Below are 26,568 nucleotides of genomic sequence, written 5' to 3'. Positions count from 1 at the left end.
CCGTTTTTTTAATTACACTAAACTATTTTTACCAATACTTTTCAGTATGAATGACCGAATACTACAGTATCTTACATTACAATAGCCTGGTTTCCATCACAGATTTGCACAAATATTTTCTAAATGTTGATAAGAAAATATTGCGAAATGATGACATTTCTGTTAACCGATGTTATGCGACTGTTTGAAAGTATCTGGTCAGGTAGGTTGAAAAACATTAATATTATTTTCCCTCTTCCACCAGCACCCCTTTTGCAGCGGTTTCTCTTTTCCAAAAGATACTTCTGTTAAGGCCTGTTCACACCAAGGATGATAACTATAAAGGTAATGATAAAGATATATTTCTCAAAACTGTTTTCAGGATTGTAGAATAGCAGAGTCCACTTCACAGCTATAAGGATAAAGGCACAGAGAAACAATATCGTTGGGATCACTTTCATAACAATATTTTCCAGCTGATGAATGATAAAAACATTGATAGCCGATCAGAATCAAGCCTGCTATATCAAGCTAGAGAATTTAAAGCAGCAGACAAGTGAGCATTCAGAATATACAGATGATATCATTCGCTGGTGTGGACGCCAATATCTTTATAATTATCTTTATAGTTACAGTTCTTGGTGTGAACAGGACTTTAGAGAGCTTTCCATTTGGAGCATAATATTTGCCACGGCTTCTAGAAGCCCTTCTCCCTCATATCTGCTTCAAGGTCTTGATAAAATGTGGATTTTTTTTGTTGTTCTTTAGAATCCAGTATTCAAAATTATTTTATACTTTATGAATTTAATAAAGAACTTGCCTTCTGTTCAAACATACCTCGCCATCTTTAAAGAATGTTCAAGTAACTTTTCATACACCAGGTGACCTGTAAATAAGAAAAACTGTTTCCGTTGCAGTTTAGCTAAATATTCTTCTTTTTCAAATTGCTAGAAAAACCACCTCATGAAATTTTTTTGGTGATATATGGGATTTCTTTTTTTGCACAATTTACATGTTTCCATTAAGCGTATTTTCAATTCACACTTTCAATTTGCGCAGTTTGAAGGATAATGGAAATTCAGCTAATGTTTCTTTTTTAATTATTTATTTATTGTATTTTTACGGTCATTGTTGATACTTTGCAGTAAAAGATGATTCTTATTCTGATTCTGATTAGACACACAGTAGGCAAAAACTTCTATTCTGTTTAACTAATTTTACACATTGCTAATTTTTCATTATAGTATAGTAGATGTTTCACTAGTGCCTTTAGTGTGCTTTATTTACATTTAAACAGTTTTATTCTAGATTTGTCTTTTTATGACTTAAGGAAGTCTCGGCCTAGTGGTTAGACAGTTTGACTCTTAACCCTAGGGTTGTGGGTTTGAGTCTCGGGCTGGAAATACCATGACTTAGGTGGCCTTGAGCAAGGCACCGAACCCCAAACTGCTCCCTGGGTGCTGCATCATAAATGGCTGCCCACTGCTCCGGGTGTGTGTTCACTGTGTGTGTGTGTGTGTGTGCACTTTGGATGGGTTAAATGCAGAGCACGAATTCTGAGTATGGGTCACCATACTTGGCTGAATGTCACATCACTTACAAATATTTCTTATATAATATATATATATATATATATATATATATATATATATATATATATATATATATATATATATATATATATATATATATAATTTTTAATAGTTTAAGCTTCAGTTTACAACAATGGTTACAACTTTAGTGTTTGGGCATTCTTGCGGTGCCATTCGCCAATCAGTTTTGTTGTGATGTTTTGGTGTTGCAAATGCAATGTTTACTTGTATCTGATAATATACTGCTCAGCTGATTGATTCAAAAAACAGCTGTGCCCAGATGAAAATGCTGTGATAATGGTAATATTAGCAGACTTTCTCTCTTCTTCTCTTTGCAAATTTAAGATGGAGTTTGTGGTGTTAAGACGGATTGTTTATCTCTCTGCTCATTAACAGCTGACTGGCATTACCGACTACTATATAAAGACCCATTATAAAGGATGTAAATGAATGTGTCTCAAGGCAATACACACACACACATATATTACAGACAATTCTATCAGAGAGTCTGACGAATGACCTCATTCCCTTCCTCTGTAATATCGCCCACAGCTTTTTGTAGTAATAAAGCCACTGAACACACCAGCCTGAGCTTTTGTTGATAGAAATATCAGGGTTGGCTCTACTTTAACTTCTTTACCAGCACAATCTGTTTGCCATTTGCACAAGTGCTGAGGTCGAGACAACTGCGTCATGCAGTAGACACCGGTGTTTAATGAATACACAGAGACAATAAGGCAGATGGGAACATGACACGCTTGTCTCTCATAAGTTTGATAGGTGGGCTGAGAAGGTCAGTAACTTGCAAATAGCAACTTAGTTTAAAGCTCATAATTAGCTACTGGGTTTGATGATTGCCATGGAAACGGCATATTGCTTATCAGATAATGAGTGGCTTACCACTGCTTCTGGTCAGCGTCACAGTTGCAGTAGTATTTGGAGTCGGTGCAATTGCGCTCAATGCCACATGCACATTTCTGAATGCCCGGCACAGAGCCACCCCAGTAAAAGTGCTTCTCATTACCACGGCCGACCCACCATGTGTAAGGCGTCCCATCTGCAAAAACATAAAAGAGAGGGAAAGCACACCATTTACATTCATTATTCTTCATTTGAACATATTAACAATAATAAATGAAACACTGTATTAACAAGAAGACTCTATCTACCTATCTATTGATCTATCTATTGTTCTGGCATTGTATTCATCTATTAATTGTTCTACTATTGCATCCATAAATTCAAAATGTTATCCATCCATTCATCCATCTATCAATCGTTCCATCATTCCATTGTTTCCATCCGTCCATAATTCTACCATTCCATCCTTTCATCAAACAAACCATCATGCAAATGTGCCATCCATCATCCATCCATCCATCCATCCATCCATCATTTTAACATTCCTTCCATCCATCCATCCATCCATCCATCCTTCCATGCATCCATCCATCCATCCATCCATCGATTTAATGTATCATCCATCCACCATTGTTTTAATGTCACCCATCCTTTCATCCATCTATCTATCCTTTTAATGTTTCAAACATCCATTCTTGCACCATTCCATATCATCCATCCATCCGCTGTTTCCCATCCAACCATCCATCCATAAATTCCAAATGAATTCCAAGAAATCTTTGTCCATGGATGACTCAACATTAGCCAATAATTGCATGTAAGAGAGACTACAAATTACGCATTCGGCAAATCCTTATATTTTAAACCATTTCATGCATTCCATGGGAACTGAACCTATGACCTTGACATTGCTAGTGCCATTCTCTCTACTTTTTGAACACCAGCATAGCTATGGAATCCAACACAGAACTGAATCTCTGAACAGCTGTATGATGGCTGCTTATAACATGCAGACAACAGTAATTACAGTGCTTGAGATTTGAATAGTAGTTTATGGTCTAGCCCACAGATCGGAGTACTAATTCCCTCCATGTGTAAAGACACAACACGCTCAAAACGATTAACACTTGGCTCTTTGAGAGCATGCATGGAGCTCTAGGGGCTGCTGGACTGCAATTCTCAAGCACTGATGTGCGTGCAAATGCCCACATCTGCATGCACAGAGGGAAGCAAGACAATCCAAACACAGTGTAGAGCTGGCAAGTGCACTAGAGGCATACATACACACAAGCTTGTGACTACAGCTCACACAGGCATGCATGCGTACACACACGTAGACAGAAACCAAACCAGACAAACACACACTGTCTTTCATGGCAGAACAATGGTTTCCTCAATTTACTTCATTAACCTGCAGAGAGATGGATTGCAGATGGATGCTGCAACAGTTTGAAAATCATTGGAACTTGACAATCACTCACAACTGAAACACTATTTCAGCAGATGACATACTGTTGGCTTCTGTCATCATATATGCAAGAGCCTTATTACTTAAAACAAGCTTGATTCCGGAAGGCAGCTCCAGGGGAAATACGTGTAAAATGTGCTGTGTGATAGAGCTCTCTGTAAATGCTTAATGTGTGACTACATCTTTAGCTTTACATTAAAATAGAAAATGTGCTGTGGCAAAAGTAATTCTCTTTAACGAAACTGATGAAAATCTTTGTTGAAAAAGGGTTCTGGATTTCATGAAATGGAAAGATTTAATCTATTCCATCTAAAAGACACTGTTGATAAAAATACAAAGAGAAAATGACATAATTATAATAAACAATATATGCTATTACTTTAGACTCATGTTGTATCTTGTTTATGCTATTACATTTTTTTATACTATGTTCAGAACATTTAAAAAATAAGTGTATGTACATGACAAAGGAAACACACACACACACACACACACACACACATATATATATATATATATATATACTGTATATATATATATATATATATATATATATATATATATACAGTCTTGTTCAAAATAATAGCAGTACAATGTGACTAACCAGAATAATCAAGGTTTTTCGTATATTTTTTTATTGCTACGTGGCAAACAAGTTACCAGTAGGTTCAGTAGATTCTCAGAAAACAAATGAGACCCAGCATTCATGATATGCACGCTCTTAAGGCTGTGCAATTGGGCAATTAGTTGAATTAGTTGAAAGGGGTGTGTTCAAAAAAATAGCAGTGTGGCATTCAATCACTGAGGTCATCTATTTTGTGAAGAAACAGGTGTGAATCAGGTGGCCCCTATTTAAGGATGAAGCCAAAACTTGTTGAACATGCATTTGAAAGCTGAGGAAAATGGGTCGTTCAAGACATTGTTCAGAAGAACAGCGTACTTTGATTAAAAAGTTGATTAGAGAGGGGAAAACCTATAAAGAGGTGCAAAAAATGATAGGCTGTTCAGCTAAAATGATCTCCAATGCCTTAAAATGGAGAGCAAAACCAGAGAGACATGGAAGAAAACGGAAGACAACCATCAAAATGGATAGAAGAATAACCAGAATGGCAAAGGCTCAGCCAATGATCACCTCCAGGATGATCAAAGACAGTCTGGAGTTACCTGTAAGTACTGTGACAGTTAGAAGACGTCTGTGTGAAGCTAATCTATTTTCAAGAATCCCCCGCAAAGTCCCTCTGTTAAAAAAAAGGCATGTGCAGAAGAGGTTACAATTTGCCAAAGAACACATCAACTGGCCTAAAGAGAAATGGAGGAACATTTTGTGGACTGATGAGAGTAAAATTGTTCTTTTTGGGTCCAAGGGCCACAGGCAGTTTGTGAGACGACCCCCAAACTCTGAATTCAAGCCACAGTACACAGTGAAGCATGGAGGTGCAAGCATCATGATATGGGCATGTTTCTCCTACTATGGTGTTGGGCCTATTTATCGCATACCAGGGATCATGGATCAGTTTGCATATGTTAAAATACTTGAAGAGGTCATGTTGCCCTATGCTGAAGAGGACATGCCCTTGAAATGGTTGTTTCAACAAGACAATGACCCAAAACACAAGAGAACGGGCAAAGTCTTGGTTCCAAACCAACAAAATTAATGTTATGGAGTGGCCAGCCCAATCTCCAGACCTTAATCCAATTGAGAACTTGTGGGGTGATATCAAAAATGCTGTTTCTGAAGCAAAACCAAGAAATGTGAATGAATTGTGGAATGTTGTTAAAGAATCATGGAGTGGAATAACAGCTGAGAAGTGCCACAAGTTGGTTGACTCCATGCCACACAGATGTCAAGCAGTTTTAAAAAACTGTGGTCATACAACTAAATATTAGTTTAGTGATTCACAGGATTGCTAAATCCCAGAAAAAAAAATGTTTGTACAAAATAGTTTTGAGTTTGTACAGTCAAAGTTAGACACTGCTATTTTTTTGAACACACCCCTTTCAACTAATTGCCCAATTGCACAGCCTTAAGAGCGTGCATATCATGAATGCTGGGTCTTGTTTGTTTTCTGACAATCTACTGCACCCACTGGTAACTTGTTTGCCACGTAGCAATAAAAAATATACTAAAAACCTTGATTATTCTGGTTAGTCACATTGTACTGCTATTATTTTGAACAAGACTGTATATATATATATATATATATATATATATATATATATATATATATATATATATATAAAAATAGGAATGTAAAGGACATTTATTGTAAGACAAAAATATTTGTTGACAAAGAGTTTTTGGTTTTTGTAAAGCAAAAAACGACAGATTATGCCAATCAAAACATACAAAAACAAGATATTCTGAATCTATTGCGTTTACTTGTTTGTATTTATGTGTTAAAATAAATAGCAAAACAATAAGACAAAAAAGTGTGTTTAAAAATCCCTCAAAACTGTCAACTTACTTTCGTTGACTAAAATTATGTAATTTCACTCTAAATTTATATCTATTGCATGATGAAATACTGGCTAAACTTTTTGTATAACAAAAACAAATGGTGAAAAGAAAAAACCTTCAGTGTGGGATAAATCTATGATACTGATTTACCCCTCGTCTCCACAGATTTCAATGAAAAAAATCCCAAAACGAGCAAAGGATAAAACATATCCACAGTTTGAGCAGACAGTCCCATCAGCTCAAAGACTTTCATCTCCACCACACTTAATTAGTAGCAAAGACTCCTGCTATTCCACCATGGAGCAGAGAATAAAGACCCGCACATTTTAGCCTTAGCCGACAGGGCTGACAGATACAGGAGGGACCCGCACATGGTGACTACAGGCAGGAAGCCAACCACCCCGAGTGACTGAAGAGATGCCAAGCAGCAGCCAGACAGAGGGAACAAGTATGAGCGACAAGAAAAATGAACAAACAACAGAAAAAAAAAACCCTTCACTGCCGTGATGGACAGACATTATGACAGATGGTGACTGGTCTCTGACACACACCGTACAGCTGGTACTCATGAAATGCAGTTGAACCGGGGAATGCTGGGATTGATGCAGGTGCATAAGAAACATGGCCAAAAGACACACGTGTGTACGCCTCACCTGGCCTTCCGGGGGTCTGTGGTGACTTGCAGTGTGAAGTCTATGCCTCATTAAACTCTAGGGCCTATAGAGTTTGCTCCACCAGTGTTATCTGCATGGACTGCTTCCTGTTTCCCTCACCTCAGCTCACACCAGGCTCAATCAATCACTCCATTCACTCTTGGCTGGAAACACAACCGCTGGGCCAGGCTAATTTAACAGGAAGATGGAGCTCTTTTTGCGCTCCTGCTGGGTTCTGAAAATGAGTTGATCATCCATTTGTAACCAAAACTCAATGATCGTTAAACAGGTGTAAACAAGAATGGCAACTCCAGGCTCTCTGAAGAGGCTGCAAGCTATAAAGATTTTGGTTCAGTTATATACTTCAAAGTCCAATTACATTAATGTCACAAAAAAATAATATATAAAAATCTATCTATCTATCTATCTATCTATCTATCTATCTATCTATCTATCTATCTATCTATATATATATATATATATATATATATATATATATATATATATAAAATGCCAGTCAGAATCCAAAATTCTGAAGAATCATGAAATATTGATAAATTAATAAATCGATTGGGGTCGGTAGGAATTAAATAATACTGTAGTGTGAAATGTTTTTACAATTTAAAATTTTCTGTTTTGCAAATATTTCAAAATTGTATTGATTCTTTGATTAATATAAAGTAAAAAGAACAGCATTATTTTGTGCTGAATAAATGTATTCTTTTATTAGAAAATATATTCTTTAACTTACTGATCCCAATTTATTTTGATAAGTTGTTCAGTTGTGAAAATTTACTCCACATAGTGTGTCTCAGAAACTGGTTTATAAGAGAGTGCTGTATTGGGTTCTTTTACACTTATTTTTGCTTTTAAATGGCTTAAATCACTTTAATGTTTAAATTGGCAAAGACTTAAAACCTAAGGACATAAAGGTATCTGCAAATTATACATCCCTTCATGTGTTATAAATGCGGATGTTGCAGGAATGAATAGAGTTTTGCACAATACCCGCAATCCCACAACGAATTTCATATTTTGCTGTCTCTGACCAATTCCTCGACTGTGAATGATGTGAGTGGCGTTACTGTGATGTCACTGAAGTCCCTTTCACACTGCACGTCGGACCCGCAATATTTCCAGAACATTGCCGGGTCGCCTTCTGTGTGAAAGCGACCACGTCCCGGGATTGATTACCACATTGAACCCGGGTCGGGGACCTAGTAACATTGCGGGGTTCGACCCGGGACGAGCGCTGTGTGAACAAAAGCCAGATCTAATTCTGTGTCGAAGTGATGACACGCGTTGTCACGCGACTCTTTTACCGGCTGTTTTGAAGGAAGATCAACGTTCACGACGAAAACATATGAGCAAACTGTAATGAAGCAGAGATCAGTTAGTTCCTCACTTTCCGCACTGATGCAGAGATCGTTTGCTTGCTTCAGTGAAAGTATAACGTGCCTAGCGTTGTCGACTCGTACATTACACGTCACGCGCTGATGTCACGTTTCGTTACGGGATCTTCAAGGGTTGTGTGTGAAAGCACGCACATATACCGGGTCATCACTGGCAGTGTGAAAGTGCAAAATCTAGCGACCCGGGAACAATTGCAGGAACATTTTACCTGTGTATTTGCTGGAATGACAGTGTGAAAGGGGCTTGAGTAACTGCAGCCGTGGCATGTAAATGTGCCCCCTATATAGAGTATGGGTTTACAGTCTATGTTTGTTATTCACCTTGATCAAACCCCAGTGAGAATATCCCATATCACTTTCTCCATAACAATAAACTGGAGGTTAATTTAATTTTTGTAACAAAAGAAAGCAAGGAAAAAGAAACTCACCCATCAACAACAGCTGTTTGGGGAAAACACTAACATAATTGGTCTCTTTTGTGAGATTCGTACTGTATTTGCATGTGCATGGCTCCCCAATGAGCCTAATGTGCCTTGAGAACCATTTTATAAATGAAACTTCAAATTCTATTTCAGCGCCAACATTTCCAACACTTTCTTTCTCTCCCTTACTTTCTTCCCCCAAACAACAGAATCCTGGCACAAATATTTAAATCCCTCTCAGAAAAATCGATCGCCGAGACACAAATCTAATTTCCATCGTATCTAGTTCTTCTTGCTTGGGATCCACATTACGCCATCCCCTTCGAATTTGCAGCTCTCTGTCACTTCAAAGGACACGTCCTTCCATCTTTATCAGTCCTGTCTCCTCTAAGGTCCCCTCGTGCCTCGTCCCATTTTATCTAAGTGATGTGAAATAAGAATGACGTCTTTTTTCCACCCTTTCATGTGAGGAGGAAAGCCCTGCCGCCACATGTAAATGCTGGGATCTTGGCTCGGCACATCAGGACCTTGAATGACAGTTTCATTTTCCTGTCAGCGGCGAGAGCCAGCTCTTCAGAGCCAGAACGAATGTTCACGTCTCTGTCCATTGCGAAACACCTGTCTGCCTCTCCTGGGGGAAAGTCTGACACGATAGCCAGGAAGAAGAGCTCATCAGACCAGCCTAAATTGGGAGAGCACTGCTTTCCTCCTGGAGAAAAAAAAAAGATAGCCCCCACATCGAAACCTGGCACTGATCGAAAATTCATTTCATCATCAGTCTGGCTGAGGAGCTTCTCTCTGGAGGACATGGATGGCTCTTTTCACAAGTTGGGGAGATTACTGTTGCATAATGATTCGCTGACAGTACAACCCACTGTGCAGAATGAACCCCAGTGGGAGCCTGGTATTGATCGGCACTATCTCCTTCCTTAAATAGAGAACGGCTTGATAAATGGGCCTTATCGAGCTTATCTGTTACGGTAGGTGCGAGGAGACACATGCTGATGGATGCTTTTCAATGAAATATAGAGGAATTAGTAGAGCAGAGAGTTACATGCTGATGTCTCTGGTGACTAAATGTGCACGAAACACCATCATAATGTGTACAGGGTGATACAGACAAAAATCTTGAGATGGAGGGAGCTGTGGCCTGGTGAGTCGCAAAGTTCCATTGTGAAAGATCTGTAGCACATTTTAATCTTGATTCAGTCCCTTACTCTTCAACATGTAGATTCATCTTCTGTCTTTAATACGATGGAAAAAGCAATAAAAATGACAAAGTGAACAGGTAAAAACACAATATCCATAATTACAGATATAGTTCACCCAAAAAAGAATATTCTGTCATCATTTGACTCACCCTCATGTTGTTCCAAACCTGTTTGATTTTCTTTCTTTTGTGAAAAGAAGGGCCCTATGTTTTCTGTAATATGGAAAATGCCGACGAAATCACAGAATCCTGTCATAAATATGGAATTTAGAGTATAACACGAAATGTCACAGAATTCGCCAAATTTTGGATGAATACATCAAAAGTAGGTCAGTAAACTTAAATCAAAACAGGGTGTTGGTTATTGTCTGTGAATATTACACCACAAAAATACTATTTAAACATAAATCCTGCATGTTTTGTGTTTCTCTGTTCGAATAAATGGCGCAGACACAGTGTATCGTTTACTAAATACATACTAAAACGCATGCAATGCTTGCTGTGATTTCAGCCTCTGCCGCCTCAATATATGACTAGATCACACAATCTCTAGAACTGCTTGTCACTTCATGAGCATTTTACCATTTCTTCTGATAAAGGTCTCCACAGTAATCCGTCAAGAGAATGAAAGAAATCATTAGATTGATTATGATGGGAAAAAGGAAAAAGATCAAAGAGCTGCAGTGTTAACTAGTTTTCTGTCATTTAATGCAATAAAAAAATAAAAAAATAAAATAAAATAAAACAATTTTGACAGATTCATGATGTTAATAACTGGAAATGTGTCATCACAGTCCATGGACCCCATTGGCTTTCATTGTATGGACATTGAAAAGATTCTTCAAAATATCTAATTTCCATAGAAAAGATAAATAATACAGGTTTGGAATAACATGAGAGTGAGTAAATGATAGAATTACGAATAACAATAACCTTCCATTCTCAGAAAGTCATTAAGGTGTCAGTTAGCATGTGATTTTCTATCATTTGTAAGACTTTAATATTTGTAAAGCATATTTCTGCCAGATATTTCTCAGTCTCCCCTGTTTTTTCCCAGTCTGCACTGTTATAAACTGTAGATTCAGAACCACACTACTGTAAAAACTTACAGTATGATACCACATTTATCAATAACAGTAAAATACTGTAATTTATATTGCATTCTGGTTAATTTTGACTTGCTGGGGACATTCTACAGTATGTTTTAGTATTGATGTAACCTTGCTGTAGCCAGACTGTAATACACCGGGCAATAATATAGGATTGCTGTAAATAGTGCGCCACCTGATGTCACATCACAGACAACACAGCTGCTGTTGACCAGAGAGAGAAGCAGAATGGAGCATTTATGCAAGTTCGGTAAGTTAATTTGATTATTATATGTTTTTATTCTAGCGTAAATTATTTTTAGTGTGTTATGAAGCTGCAAGTTTAATCAGCGAACGTTACAATCTCCTCTCTCAAAGCTCTAGTCGAAACTCCATAAGTTAATTTATGTGCAGTTTCACTGCTGTTTTCCCGACATTTTCACATCTAGTGAATTAGCTTAGGGTTTATTTCAACCAAAACTAGTGTCGATTATTGTTGGAACTGCGGAAAGACAAAACCAGACCCTTTTGCTGAGTTTTATTTTAAATCTGTCAAGTTTGAATGAAGAGATATTACTATGAAACAATTATCTATCTCTATATGAATCCCTTTTATAATGTTGTCCAATTCGATCAAAAACAATGTTATAGGCAAAAGAGATGTGATTTTAGCCCAAACACCATCAATAAGTAGGCTAACACATTATTAAATCAAATTTACTTGATTTCTTGCAGCTCTGCAGTGTTGTCCACTTGTGTTTGCATTCTGGGAAGGGCACTGCTGTCACAAAGCAGTTTTTGTAAGTATTTTCTAAATTAAAGGCAATTTAATTTTAATTGTATGAAGTCAAAAATGTACATACACCTTGCAGAATCTGCAAAATATTCATTATTTTACCAAAATAAGAGGTATCATATAAAATGCATGTTATTGTTTATTTAGTACTGACCTGATATTTCACATAAAATATGTTTGCATATAGACCACAAGAGAAAATAATAGCTGAATTTATAAATATGACCCTGTTCAAAAGTTGATTCTTAATGGTGTGTTGTTAACTGAATGATCCACAGCTGTGAAACTGACTATGTTTCAGTTTCACCACTGATGAAAAGAAATGTACTGGCAGACAGCAATTGAGCAGAAGATCAAGATGATGGTGCAGAGTTAGAGGTCAACCGATATATCGGGCCGATATTTGTCATTTTTTAATATATCGGCAGATATCCGTGTTTAGTAGCACCGATTTAAAGTCAGGCACGTTGGCGGGCAGCCCCGTGTTATTGGTGCTGTGGAAAGTGCTGCTGCCTCATGTGAAGGACCCCAAGCCAAAACTTTTGGAAGATTCAACAGCAGTCCTGGGAGATAAAGGTAGTTAGAGAATTTCACTCTGTAAATGGGGTGGAGAAGTTGGCAGCTCTCACAAACATTGCAGCGTGATTGAGGGCTACGTTACTCTGCCCCGCTCACAGACAGCACCGCGCTCGGAGAGACAGCTGTCCTGGAGCTGCCCAGAACGGTGAATTTGTTCGGAACCATTTTGTTTGATGCAGATAATAGCCAGGTTTCCATCCAACTCATTTGTATTTAGGGATGTCAATATTCGATAATTTCCATGATCGATTGTTGTTTAAATTAACGATCATTTAATAACAGTAATGCGTCTGCAGCGGTATTATTGTTATTTATGTGCAAAAGCCACTTGGAAAAAAGCTTTCTCACCCGAATTAAAGGGGGTTTAGTCTGAATAAAATGCTAGTAGCAGGACTGTAAAATGAATAGATGAGATTATTATCATTTGGTAAATTGAAGAGAGCGCACCATACGTTTGTGATCATTTTACTTTGTTTTCCGCCAAGGAGGCCACTGAATGCCCTCTTTAAATGTGTTCGTTGTGCTCGTTGTTGTATTTAAAAATGCAATTGCAATGTTTTCAAAGACACTATAGTATTAAAAATAAAATTATCCCAAACGTAACTGTGGCGCTTGTGGCTGTGCTGCGCAGTCAGTGAACCACTTTTTTGAAAGATTTTATGCAAGTATTATGACCAGTACTTTATTTGATCCTGTTCTGCAAAATGTTCGATTTTTTTTTTTATAAATCCGGCATTTACAGTGCATTAGATTGTGACAGTGCATGCGTGCGTGCATACGAGGACGAGCGAGCGCGGGTTTGGTTAGATGTATTTGGAGGTTATTGCTCATGTCTCGTTCTGCACATATTCAAATGTTTCCATATTCGCAATGTATCTGAATGTTAAACTATAATATTTTTTATATTTTTTAAAATGTAAACTAGACGGAAAAGATCATCCTCTCCACATGAGCAAAAACGTCCTTGGCATAACAGCAGAGTGGACCGGTATACTACGGTCTATTTAACCCCTTACTAGTAACCCCCCTTTTTTGGCATGGAGACCGAAATTACATACCCAAAATAAAAAGGTTTCTGCTCATGATTCTTTCTCACTAGATACATAATCAACCTTTGTTCACAAAGCTGACACTTTAAAGTTTACTGTTCAGGAATCAGAATCACTCAGACTGTTATGATAATAGAGATATATAAGCTCAAACATAAAAACAAAAATAAAAATATTAAAAACATATGTTTTAAATGTATTTAAAAAAATGTTGATGTAGGAAATGAGTTTGAAAACACAGTGTAGCTAAGGCCACAAGTCTTCCAAGACTTCATAAGAAATTTCATAATCGAATCTGTAAAACTGTGAATTTTATGAAATATTTTCTAAGGCCATGTCATGTGTGTTTTTAGAGAAGGCTAATCAGATTGATTTATGGCCCTTGTCATCTCTGTAAGATCTCACATGTAAACATTCCTGTGCTCTTTGTGTATGTTCCACTGTTGAAAACTGCCCGAATCATGATTGTATTGTTCTCACCAAACGGTTCTTTCACACCTCCGCCAAGTATGACACATTATCCGCATTATTCTTTTATCATTATTCTTTTGTTTTTATTCCACCTTTATTAGCCTTGATTGTGGTTTTTCAGGCTTTACAAAGCAACAAAGCAGCGATCTCACTTCAGTCTCTCTTTGCATTTAGCCCTTATTTATCAAAAGTCTTACTATAAAAATACAACAAAACATTTTCTTATGACCTTACGTGAATTATTGAGACAAAAATGCATTATGAAGAAGAAAAGCACCTGCTATTAGTAGCATTGGTGCTAACGTTAGCATCAAGCTACATCAGACAATTTATGAAATTATTAGTACACTTTTACTCAAAACTCACTTTAAACCCCGATCGAGTGTTTATAATAACTTCCTTTAGCGATCAGGGGTGGAATTTGGTCGTTTACTGTTGTAAAAATATGTTATTTGTAGCCTTTCTCATCGCTGCACAAGTTAGCATTTCCGATGTACATTTTCGATTTTTTTTATAAAAACGCCCCAGATCTCAAGAAATTCTCATACCAAGCTTTACTATCGTAATCGCGGGTTTATTATTCGGATATTTTGTGTGTACAGAGGTGTTTCAGTGTTGTTTTGGCCAGATAACTACCAGGAAGTGTGCAGGAAGCATGTGACACGATGGGGCGGTGTCCAGATATGAAACTCTAAGATTGACATTTGAAAGACCCAATCAGAGTCTGAGTCACACACCGCACGAGCTGTGACTACTGCACGCACACACAGATCGCTGGGAGAGGCTGTTTATCATCTGATCGCGTAAATCCGTGGAAAATGAATAGAAATGACGATTCTGTCTGAAGAAATATGAAGTAAACATCAGTAAATATATCCATATATCTCCGCAGATATGCATCTTTTGTCTATAAATCCTTATTGACGCTGTTCAGTGAGTCTATGTGAACACAAATAAACCGCTCTTGAAGTGACTGAATATGAGTGAGTTGTGAATTTCTATTCAAAATGTGGCATAATACGGATTTATTATTTTGCACTCCTGACATAAATCACTAAATATCTGTCACTGCAACAATGTTTTATCAAAATATTGGTCAAATATCGAAGCTTGAGTCTTTAAACTTTCCATTGATGCACAGTTTGTCCAGATGAAGTAAGACAGTGATGTTTAATGTGCTGTGAAAGTGAAACAATAATAAACTGGGGCCGTCAGCGATGTTTGCACGCAAAGGGGTTAAACTGACCAGTGTAACCTTTTATATGTTTGGTTGACTGTACTTTATTTTAATAATGAAAAGACTGTGATGTAAGTTTGACATTTTTATATTTTTCAGTTTAATTGATTTTTATTTATAAAATTGTATTTATTTTATTTTAATGTATATTTAAGTTTATATTTATGTTCCAAAAAACTTGAAAGATTCAGCTTGATAAATGCTCTAAATCTTTTATGTACAACCCTGCATGTCAACAGCTTCATTCATTCCAAAATTGTGTTGAAATGGAGGACTTCACAGAGAGGAGGGTCAGTGGCCTGTTTGCCACCACCCACATGCCCTACATTTAGGTGCGACAGCCGTGAGACACTTCTTGTTGTTTTTGCTCATTTTTAAATATAGTCTTAAGATAAATCAGGTTCTCTCTTATAGGACAGTGATTCCCAATCCAGCCCTCAAGATGCATGTTTGTTTCATTTATATTCTTGCACACTTAAAATGCTTTCATGGCTGTAAATTGTTGATGCACTGCACCCAAACACAGAACTAAAATATGTTGAAATGTTTTAATAAAAAAATATTTTGTAAATATGTTTGGATTGCTTTTTGATTTGTGATGTTATTCTGAAGTATATTATCAACATTTTACTAATTATATATATGCACTGTACTATTTCAACCACACAACACACACACAATAGCAAAATACAGTAGAGACAACATTACAAAGTACTGTAAAAACAGTACAATACTGTTTTGTAGTTATACAGTACATTGTTCTTCATACTGTAAAGTTACATTACATTGTTGTAAAACCAAAATACAGTAATTTACTGGCAACCGTGCTGCCAGTAACTTGCTGTAAAAATACAGGAACATTTTTAACAGTGTGCTCTGAGGTATTTCTCTCCCTTCTTTCTTTTATCACAGGAGTGAGATGCTGATCTGTCACACAAAACTTACCCTTAACAATATCTATATTGATCCACCTGGCAATTTGACGCCGTTTCTATTTGACTTTGTCCGGCTTAAAATGAGACCAGAGAGTGATTTCCACTCTAGCAGTTTGCACTAGCCAAGCCTCTCTCACTTCTCAGTCTAAAGGAGGTAACTGGACATCCAGAGACAGGTAATGAAGAAGATTTGGCATCATTAGCTTCTTTGTTTTCCTCCAGATAACACAAAATATCCAGCTATCTCCAGCAGTCATTAAAAAAAAAAAAACACTGGGCTGATATGGCAGGCAAGAGATAAAAGGCCAAAACATTTTTCAGAGGTGAGAAGGGTCACTGGTCCAAACTCTAAAATCATGTGATGTGAACATCTGCCAGAGTTTAGAGAGGTGAAGATATTGTGCACATCATGGATTTATGCGTGTTTTTTCAACTACAAAAACTTTTTAGAACACTTCAAATTAGTTCATTTGTCTGCTAACAATGTCCAATGATGGAAAAACATGTCCAATTATGTGTTGTATTTAACAGCATTTAGACATTTAAGCACAATGGCATTTTAAACATTTTTTATTTATTTTTTTAAACACTGAACAATTCTCTTTTGTCTTGCTAAGGCTACTTTGGTCACACTTTATTTTAAGATCGTATTCTCACTATAAAAAAAAACTTTAACTATGACTTTCACCTCAATAAACTCCTATTTTGCTTTAGTTGTTAAATTTAGGTATTGTGTAGGATTAGGGATGTAGAATATTGTCATGCAGAATATGTGTTTAATAAGTACTAATAAACAGCCAATATGTTAATAATAGGCATGCTAATAGGCAACCAGTTATTAGTGAGAATATATCGGGGCAAAATGTCTCAGTAAGATGAAAATGCTACCATAATTGAGTAATGTTGGAAGATATAAACTACTGTTCAAAAGATTTGGGTCAGTACAGTTTTGTTCAAGCTTTTTAAAATATGTCTCTTGAACATAAAAAGAAATACACAATGAAAACAAATATTGTGAAATATGACTGAAAACTACAATAACTATATCCTATTTTATTATATTTTATTATATTATATTAAAAAAATTCTGTGATGCAAAGCTGAATATTCAACATCTTTACTCCAAGCTTCAGTGTTACATAATCCTTCAGAAATCATACTAATACAATGATTTATTTCAGAAGACACATTTCTTATTACATTTTTAACTGCTTACACACAAAATATGTACTTGTCACACAATTTCTGAAACATGACACTCAAACACAAGAACCACGCACTAAATCTGCAAAACCACACCAATATCATAAAACCCTTTTTTGGGGCATCATACAGTTCTCTATGTAACACACAAAAATATATCAGGAAGCATCTTGATTTCATTTTTTGTGTGGGCAATTTGTGTATTTGTGTGTATATTTTTGATAAAAAAGAGACAAAGTTTTGAAAATGTGTGTGAAAAATATTATCAGTGTTGAAAACAGCTGTGTATTTATTTGAAATATAAATAATTTCTAACAATGTAAAAGTCTTTCCTGTCACTTTTAATCAACTTTCTCTAACCTTGCTGAATAATTTTTTTTAAATGGATTTTCATGTTCCAAACATTTTGGTTTGGGACAAGAGTTAAAAAAAAAACTCTTCAAGATGTGTTCAAGATGCACTTTTCAACAGTACGCAAATATGTGGGGCATGCTCTATATCATGTCGTCATAAATAACCCACACAAGAAACTATGAGCATACATAGGGGCCTACTTAGTTCTGTGGTCAGCTAAGTCATAAAGTTTACCAAAAAGGTGATTAAAGCTGCAAGTTATGCACGTATACGCAGCACACAAAAACGTCTCTCAAATGCATGTCCTAAAATATAGAGATCACAATATAAGGCACAAACAGATATGTAGCCTACTTTTTATTTGTAATTTAATGCACAAATAAATGTGAGCACAGTGCACTTATCCTACAAATTATGAGAAAATGAAACCATTTAAATGCATTAAATAACTCATTTTATATTCTGGCGTTTCTATCTACTGTTGACTTCCTCAGTTCACATATTTAATCAATATATGCATGTCTCATCCATGAGTATGCAATGTTGGAGAGCAAGCATTTGGGAGTTTTGAGAAGTTGAATGAGCAATAAAGGTATGGTGAGCCCTTTTATTAAAATACTTGGAGGTGAGGAATAATACAAAAATTGTCAAATTCACTCAGTATTACTTGATACAATTCACTAATATCTCAATTACACTTACTGTAAGTAGAAATTAATTGTACTCTGTTGTGTTTTAGGCACTAAAACAGCCCTGTACATTACAGTCAAACACATTTTTATATTGCAATAATGAAAATTTCTGTGCCACCCCAGACTGGTTGCTGGCCCCTCCCAGGCTACCCCCATGAAAACATCCTGGCTCCGCCACTGGCCCCTCGGCCCACTATAGACATGACATCATCACAGAAATGCCTTCTGTACTTATATTTGTAAATGAGAATACAGCAAAGCTCATCTTGTTTGAAATTAATAGTCTTCTTTCCAAAGATATCATAAAATGTACATTTTTCTCATGAATTACTGAAGATTCAGAGGATTTAAGGTGAAAGCTTCTTTGCAGGCAGGTTTTTTTTAGCAGCGATATCAAGCTGATATAAATATCTCCAACACTGCATCGAAGGGTTTTAGAATTCCATTAGTGCTGTACACCCTTTAGCCAAGAAAATAAGTTTCTGTCTAGACTCTCCACTGTTAGAAAATTGCCACCACAGGTGCGAAGCATAATATAGCTGAATTACACGGCACTGAAAAGGAGCATGATCACAGGAGATCAAAGGTCGCCAAAAATAACAACAGATTCAAATAAAAGATTATTTTCTTAAATGCCACATTTAAATAATTTCATTTTTTGTGCATTCAAAAGTTTGAAAAAGCTCTGGCATTTACTCTCCCAAGCCCATCTTATTGTTTAATTTTCTCTTTGAATAACTTCTTCCTTTCACATATATTTTTCAGAGTCATTATTTCACTTAATGAATCACCATAGAAATTCATCTTACAGTCTTTCTGGCCTCAAGACAGGTATGTCACACCGATTTATATTCCCTGATAAGTATTCCAAGTCCAGTGATCCAGTTCTGTTTCGGCTCAATAGCCGAGCCTTCATGCATATCTGAATAATTACATTGTCCCCTCCGTTGGCTGGCAAAATAAAACGTTGAGCTGGAATGTTGTCGTAAACGAAAACAATGAACATTTATAAAATTAAAATTAATTGTGCCTTGGTAATTGCCTTTTTCACCTGAAAAGGACACAACAAATTTTCTCTCAGGCTTCATTATAATTTGCAGCTGAGTGCGAGCACGTCACAACGGAATCATCATTCTTTGGACAGGCTGCCTCTCTTGACGCTAAGTGCATCAAAATCACTGATTGGACGGATTGTTATTGCAGGTCATCTCAATCAGCTCTTCTGTGTTGAATGCTAATGAAAGGGTAACATGAAGAGAGAGAAATTGCTGGGAAGATTACATGGTGTGAAGTCGCCCCAGTTTTGAATGAATGTTTTGGTAGTAAAGCTTTAAAGGGACAGTTCACTCATAAACAAAAACTGGAAATCTGATTCCAAACCTGTATGACTTAAAATACAGTGGTGGTCAAAATGATTAGAATACTAGTATTTTCACCAGCTGAAAAATGGTTTTAAGTCAAATATTTCGATATTTTGCTGTAGTGTGTAAGTAGGAACATTCATTTTGCCTTTAATTGTAATAATCCAGTGAGATTTTTTTTCAGAGATCTGATCTCACCATCATCCATTATGTCTGGAATGACATGAAGAAACAGAACAAACTGAGACAGACTGAATCCAAAAGAACTGTGGCAACTAATAACAGTTCTTCTATTGTGTCAGGAACTTTTATTCATAAGAATGTTAAACCTGAATAACGGTAAGTAAAAAACTCCACCAACCAGACAAAGACACTAAAAGGCAACCGAAAATGCAGTGGAGCTCAAACTAGAGTAGACTTGCCATGCAAAAAAGCCCTTTCTCATGAAAACACTATGCTCAGATCATCCTCTCTCATGAACCAAGGTTTGACAGATTGGATTCCATAAAGCTTTAAGACATTAAAGCATTTCATATGGATGTGGGATGCAGCATCAATGGGAATCAGTCAGATTGGATGTAGCATCCATAAATCGCTCTCTGGCTGTCAAATACTCCAGTCAGATGACAACCGTGCAAGTAACCCACCATCTCTGAGTCATCAGAAATTAAAAATCCTCTCTAGTGTGCCTTCTGTAGGCCAGACCTCAGTGTGCAAGCAAACCAATCACCAGAAAGCAGATGCCTTGAGGATAAAGGTTGAGTGAACCAGGCAAAACCTGACAGCACATTGTCCTCTCCTGACCACAACTCCTCTCCCTCCTGGACTCTGAAATGTAGTTTTGCCCTTGCTCAAAAAGAAGCCAGCCTGAAGGAGAAAGTAGAACGATGGTGGACTATGGTTTGGGATTGGCGTAGACTTCAGTGAACTCTGGTGGCTTTCTCTACAAATCAATAATTCAAGCAGAATCATCCAGAAAACAGTGAGAGGTAAGACATTCAGCTCCTTTTCCTTCACATTTTTTCATTAACACAGTACAACAAATAATTGCATAGAAGCAGGTCAGATAGAGTCTTCTGAAAACATCACTTGAAAGATCTTTTCAAATCTCTTTTCAAATTGTCATATCATCAGCCTGTGAGTTTGACGATACACAATATTTTCTTGCATGGGTGAGGCAAGAGAGAGACTCTCTGTATGTCACAGCATAACTATTTGGTGTTTTAAATCACACAGGTGCGCGAGAGTAAGCCTATGGAAGCACCATTGATAAAAAAAATATTACTTTAAACATACTGATAAACTAAAATATTAAATATAAAAATACTGTATTTAAAGGGGTCATATGATGCTTTTTTTAAAGATCATTATTTTGTGTTTGGTGTAACAGAATATTTCAAATACTGTACATTATTGTAGGTCCTCTATGCCCCGCCTCTCTCAAACCTGAGCCCTGACGCACTGCCACAGAGACAAGAATGAGATGCGTTCTAACATAACTGTGGCATTAAACTCAGTTAGTGAGGGCTTGGTTAAAATATTGAACAAATATAGGCCGTTCAGATTACTTGTTAAATTGCATTGAAATACCTTATATCTGCAGACAATGTATGTCTGTTGTGGTTGGAGACTCCTTCACCGTCTACACCTTCCTATCGTCCTTTGCGTGCATGTGTGTGAAATGCTGTGCTGAAGGGAAATAGCATGGCAATTTGATAGCCAAATTATAATAACCAAATAGATTACGAATAAATAAATAATAATAATAATGATTAAAAAATAAACTTAAATGGAAAGTACAAATGTTGCTCTGACACCTAAATGAAATAAAATAAAATCAAAATAAATAATTACAAAACAACACATACATTAACTAAACTGCGTACAAACATATAAACTAAAATGAAATTAAAAAAAGATTAGAGAAAAAAAATTAAATAAAAGTGAATAATATATCTATTTTGTTGCACAGAATTTAGAAAACTGAACTTTTGTACTTCACACGTATCGACGAGGACACGGAAAGTTCAGTTCATGCTACAATCCATCATGCATCATGATAGCAAGGTCCACTAAAGGAGGTAGAGCTTTTTTGCATTTGGCTCCCAAACTCTGGAATAGCCTTCCTGATAATGTTCAGGGTTCAGACACACTCTCTCTGTTTTAATCTAGATTAAAAACACATCTCTTTCGCCAGGCATTCAAATAATGCATCTCATAATTTTAGACTGCAGTTATATCTGACCAAATGTGCATTATTATTCTTTAGTTTGGGTTAAACTAATTCATTTTACTTTGTTGGAACAGCAGCTATGCTAATTTTGTCTCTATTTGTTTCTCTGTTTTGCCACCGGACCTACATCCCGTGGTAGGATTTACACAAGCTCCAGTCTGGATCCAGAACACCTGAGAAGAGATGATGTCAGCCTCTCAGAGGACCTCAGAAGATGCTATAAAAAACACAATCATGTACATACATGCTATGTATATATTATTGTAGACCAGTTTGAACTGAAAACAGTGTTTTCTGACTTTAGCCATGTATATATTTATAAGCAACTGAAAAAAGCACAAACGTCAAGGAATGTCAAAATTTTTCCAAGCCCCCAAAACCCCCTAGACTTCAGAGGGGTTAACACACCTATTTGGAAGTTTCTAGTGTGTCTAGCAAGAGCTTGATTAGCATGTTCAAGTGTGTTTAATTAGGGTTGGAGCTAAACTCTGCAGGGTACTGGCCCTCTAGGACTGAGTTTGGCGCTGTAGGATAAAATAATTTTTTATGTACTTTATTTACATTTAATTTACTTCATTTAATTTACTTAATTTACTTTATAATCCTGCTGTTTGCTAAAATCATGTCTGTGGTCAAAAAGTTAAATTACTGATGCCTTGGTGCAGCGCACACTTGCAAATCTTGGGATATGACGCATGTACGCGGTTAAAGAAGGGATAAATTTGGCGCTACTGGGCATGCACAAAAAAATACCGCCTAATTTGTCACACTTTACAAGGATAGCCTTTTTTCAAATGAATTTTTTCTAAGGTATTTTTATTGCTGGAAATCCATTTTCATTGCTGAAATTTCTGCGTCTTCATGGAGAGCAGGTCATGGTTGCTTAGCAACGGCAGACGCCACTGGAGCACAAGCATAGAGCGCAGGCTACAGAGTGCTATGGAAAAAAGGAGAAAATGGCGTGCCTAGCGTTTTCCACACGTTTTCAGGTGCGACATGCAAATGTGGTTTTCTTTTGAAGGAGAAAAAAAGCATATTGATGTACTCGGTCGAGACCAACAAGGACATTTGGTGAGTCCAATGACCAAGTCCGAGACAAGTCCGAGTGCAAACACCAATGAGTACGAGACAAGTCCGAGACAATAGAAAAATAGAGTACTACAGCCCTTCTTCTACTAAATATTGTAGAAACTTAATTTTCTGTAAAGTTGCTTTGCAATGATTTGTATTGTAAAAGGCGCTATACAAATAAACTTGAATTTAATTGAACATGCAATTTTTTGGTAAACGCTGTTTGACTTTGCATGTTCATCTTGTAAAGACTGAGACGGTACTTTCACCATCGTGGATGCGCATCGCAGAGCAGTGCAAAGGTGAGCATTTCTGTTTATAAAGCATATAAGAAAGTTGTAAACATCTTGGATAACATGGGGGTGAGTAAATTATGAGGAAATTTTAATTTGAAGGCGAACTAATCCTTAAATATAAAATTTTGAGAAATGCTTAATAAATGCATTACAATGTAACTAAACTATTTAGATTTTAGCCGATTAAAACTAGAATAAAACTAAAAAAACTAATTCAGATTATGACTAAAACTACCGTAAATGGTATTTTAGTCAAATGTCTATGACTAAAACTAAATCAAAATTTGCTGTCAAAATGAACAATGTAATATACTGATTTGCTGCTCAAGAAACATTTATTATTCTCATCATTGCTGAAAACAGTTGTTCTGTGTAATATTATTTTCAGTGTCCTTTGTTGACTACAAAGTTAAAAAGATATCTTTTATTTGAAACAGAAATCTTTTGTAGCATACAGTAAATGTCTTGAATGTCATTTTTTTAAATCAAAATAATTTCTTTAAAAAATACACTTTCTTTGTAAAATGTGGTGTCACCAATAGAAAATATAAAACAATGATTTATTTTCACAATTATACAGGTGATAAGAGCTTTTCTGAGACATTGAGAACACTGCACCAGCAACTTCACCAAAGGAAATTCATGTAAAGATTTCTGTTATCAGTTACCTAGAGCTTTTTGGAGAGACTCTTTTAGTGAAGCCACAAGGTCAAAGAACACTTTTATGACCTAAAGTCATGCTCCACAGGCACTAACACCGCATGCAGTGAATCATGCAAAGCCTCTTCATTACTGGTCTCACAGGGGTGCTGAAATAACCCTTTATGAAGTCTTGAACCTTCTCTGCACCCCAGAGAGAGTGCAATCGAGTTTTCAGAGAAGAACTCCAGATATTACATGACAACGCTCTCACACATGACAGAAAACAAAATGCATAATCAAAAAGAATCAATTAATTTGTTAAGGCAGCCATTTTTTTTTTAAATTCATAACTTATTGCACTGATTAAAGGGATATTGGACCTTAAATATATTATACTTAATAATGTTCTGACATCCCTTCCTCACACAAAATAAGAATTTAGTTGTTATTTCTCAAACATAAAAATGAAGAAAAATTCATTTATTCCTTTAAACGTAGTCAAACCTCACAGTTTTGTGGTAGCATCTCCTAACCTTTTAACAACATTCTCCAGCTCCAATGTTTCACGGTGAACATTCACAAAGACAATATTACATTTGTTTATAGTTCAACGTCAATCTCTCAACTTCACAGCCGTTAGATGGAAATAGCCTTTAGACTCCTGTCAGTCAACACAGAGGGAGGGAGCACAACAGATACACCGATCTCATCTGACTTGATCACAGCCGCAGCTTGAAGAAATCTACCTGTTCCAACACGCAAACCTTTATTTAGATGCGGAAGGCTTGTCACTGGCAGCTTTCCAACATAAAATTATAAAAGCCAGCTACTATATATATATATATATCTATATATAAAGAATCAGATCCAACAAAATCCAAACAAACAAGCATTATAAACAAGCAGACAGATTGTCACTGTACACGTTATGTCTGTCAGAAAGAGAAAAACATTAAATTGAACATCCTGAATGTCTCTCTTCTTCAAGTTAAGAATTGAAAATTAACAAAAACAGTAGAAGCTGTGTATCTATAAATAGCATTCCAATGTTCCTGGACGCTCAAAGCCACTCCTTGGAGCTTGTTACTGGGAATAACCTTGTCAAAGCGCACTGAGTGACTTTTCATGTGTATATTCAGTCATCCTGAGTGGGAGACAAAGAACCACCCAGTACAAGGTCATGCATAAACATTAGCTGTATTTCTGGGTAATAAGAAGCAGGATTTGGACTGATGGACTTTTTATCCCTAAGCGAAATATTCCCTGAGGAGAATACATTGTCCTTCACGTTCACGTCAGTAAACAGAAACCTCCTCGAGAGGCGCTGAAGGTGACATTGGAGTGAAAGGAGAGAGAATTTGAGGATTATTGTCTCGTTGTGTCATGAAATAACAACTACGACCGAATCAGAGGTGAAAGAAAAGCCAGTGGATTTCTAAGAGGAAAATGGTCATGAGAGTTGAACTGGAGAGACAGACATGAAGCATGACCTTCTCTTCTGCACTGACATCACATCTTCTCTGCTATTTCCCTCCGCTCCCGAGAAGAAGGAAATGAAGAGACCAAGCTTATTGTGATGAAGTGTAGGGCCTTGTGGGTGACAGCGTTGGGAAGATTGTGTCTGCCAGCTTGCAGCCAGAAAATGCATTTTATCCGACCTCTTGACTGAACTGGACTTTGAATATCAGTCCTTCTCTCATCAAAAAGTATGATTTCCTTCTTTTCTTCTTCACGGCGTGGAACGGTCTCCCACGACTACATTTTATTTTTTCATAAGGACATTAAAAGAATGATCGAGGGCTTCTGAGTCGCTGAATATAATTGATGTTCTTTTTGCTAGTATAATTTACCATTGGCTCCATTGAATTTCTCGGTTCATGCAGAGTTCAGATCTGTAGTTTTTGTCTTAACGCAAGGAGTTCACTCGTATTTTCGAGTGACAGGGTTTGATTAAATCAGTTTTCTGCTGGAAAAAGAAAGACAGCTGTGACCTCCCTGTGAAGATCACAGTGATAACAGAAAATACAGTCCTACAATAAAAAAAACAAACTGTTAATGTACTATTTTATCACAAATGGCAAACAAACACAAATATAGACAAACGTGAATAATGCAATAGCACATAAACTGTACTGCTTCTTTTGTACACTGTAAAGGCAGTAAACAATATGATTGCTGCCATTGTAGGAATTTTAAGTCATCACATTCCAGCAGTGTGTTGTGGGGAAAAAATTTAAAATACGATTGTCATGCGCATCTCGTCAGTAAAGCCAGTTCTGTGATTAATAGAAAATCTGACATCAATGTTTAAGAAAAACATCAATGTTTCAGGAGTTTAGTACACAGAATTGGACATGTATGCTTATTAGATAACCATAATTTGAGCTGATGTATGTGCTTTTCATTTTTTATTTTATTTTTAATTTACATTTTTTTTTAAACCATTTGTTAGATGCAGTGCTTCCTGTAGTTATGCAAAGATTTGAATTTCAAATCAATCTCAAAG

General features: G+C 36.5%; 1 protein-coding gene across 1 annotated transcript in view; it reads right to left on the bottom strand.

Moving 5' to 3' along the window:
• The window catches only part of cntnap2a (contactin associated protein 2a), a 343,240-nt gene that overhangs the window by 70,428 nt on the left and 246,244 nt on the right, over positions 1 to 26,568 (bottom strand). Inside the window, exon 14 of the mRNA XM_026200982.1 lies at positions 2,472 to 2,628. Within this exon, the coding sequence (XP_026056767.1) occupies positions 2,472 to 2,628 (157 nt within the window). The remainder of the gene's footprint in view (positions 1 to 2,471; positions 2,629 to 26,568) is intronic.

This window comes from Carassius auratus, chromosome 24 (genome assembly GCF_003368295.1).
Source record: "Carassius auratus strain Wakin chromosome 24, ASM336829v1, whole genome shotgun sequence".
Classification (NCBI taxonomy): domain Eukaryota; kingdom Metazoa; phylum Chordata; class Actinopteri; order Cypriniformes; family Cyprinidae; genus Carassius; species Carassius auratus.
This window is presented reverse-complemented; position numbering and strand designations above follow the sequence as displayed.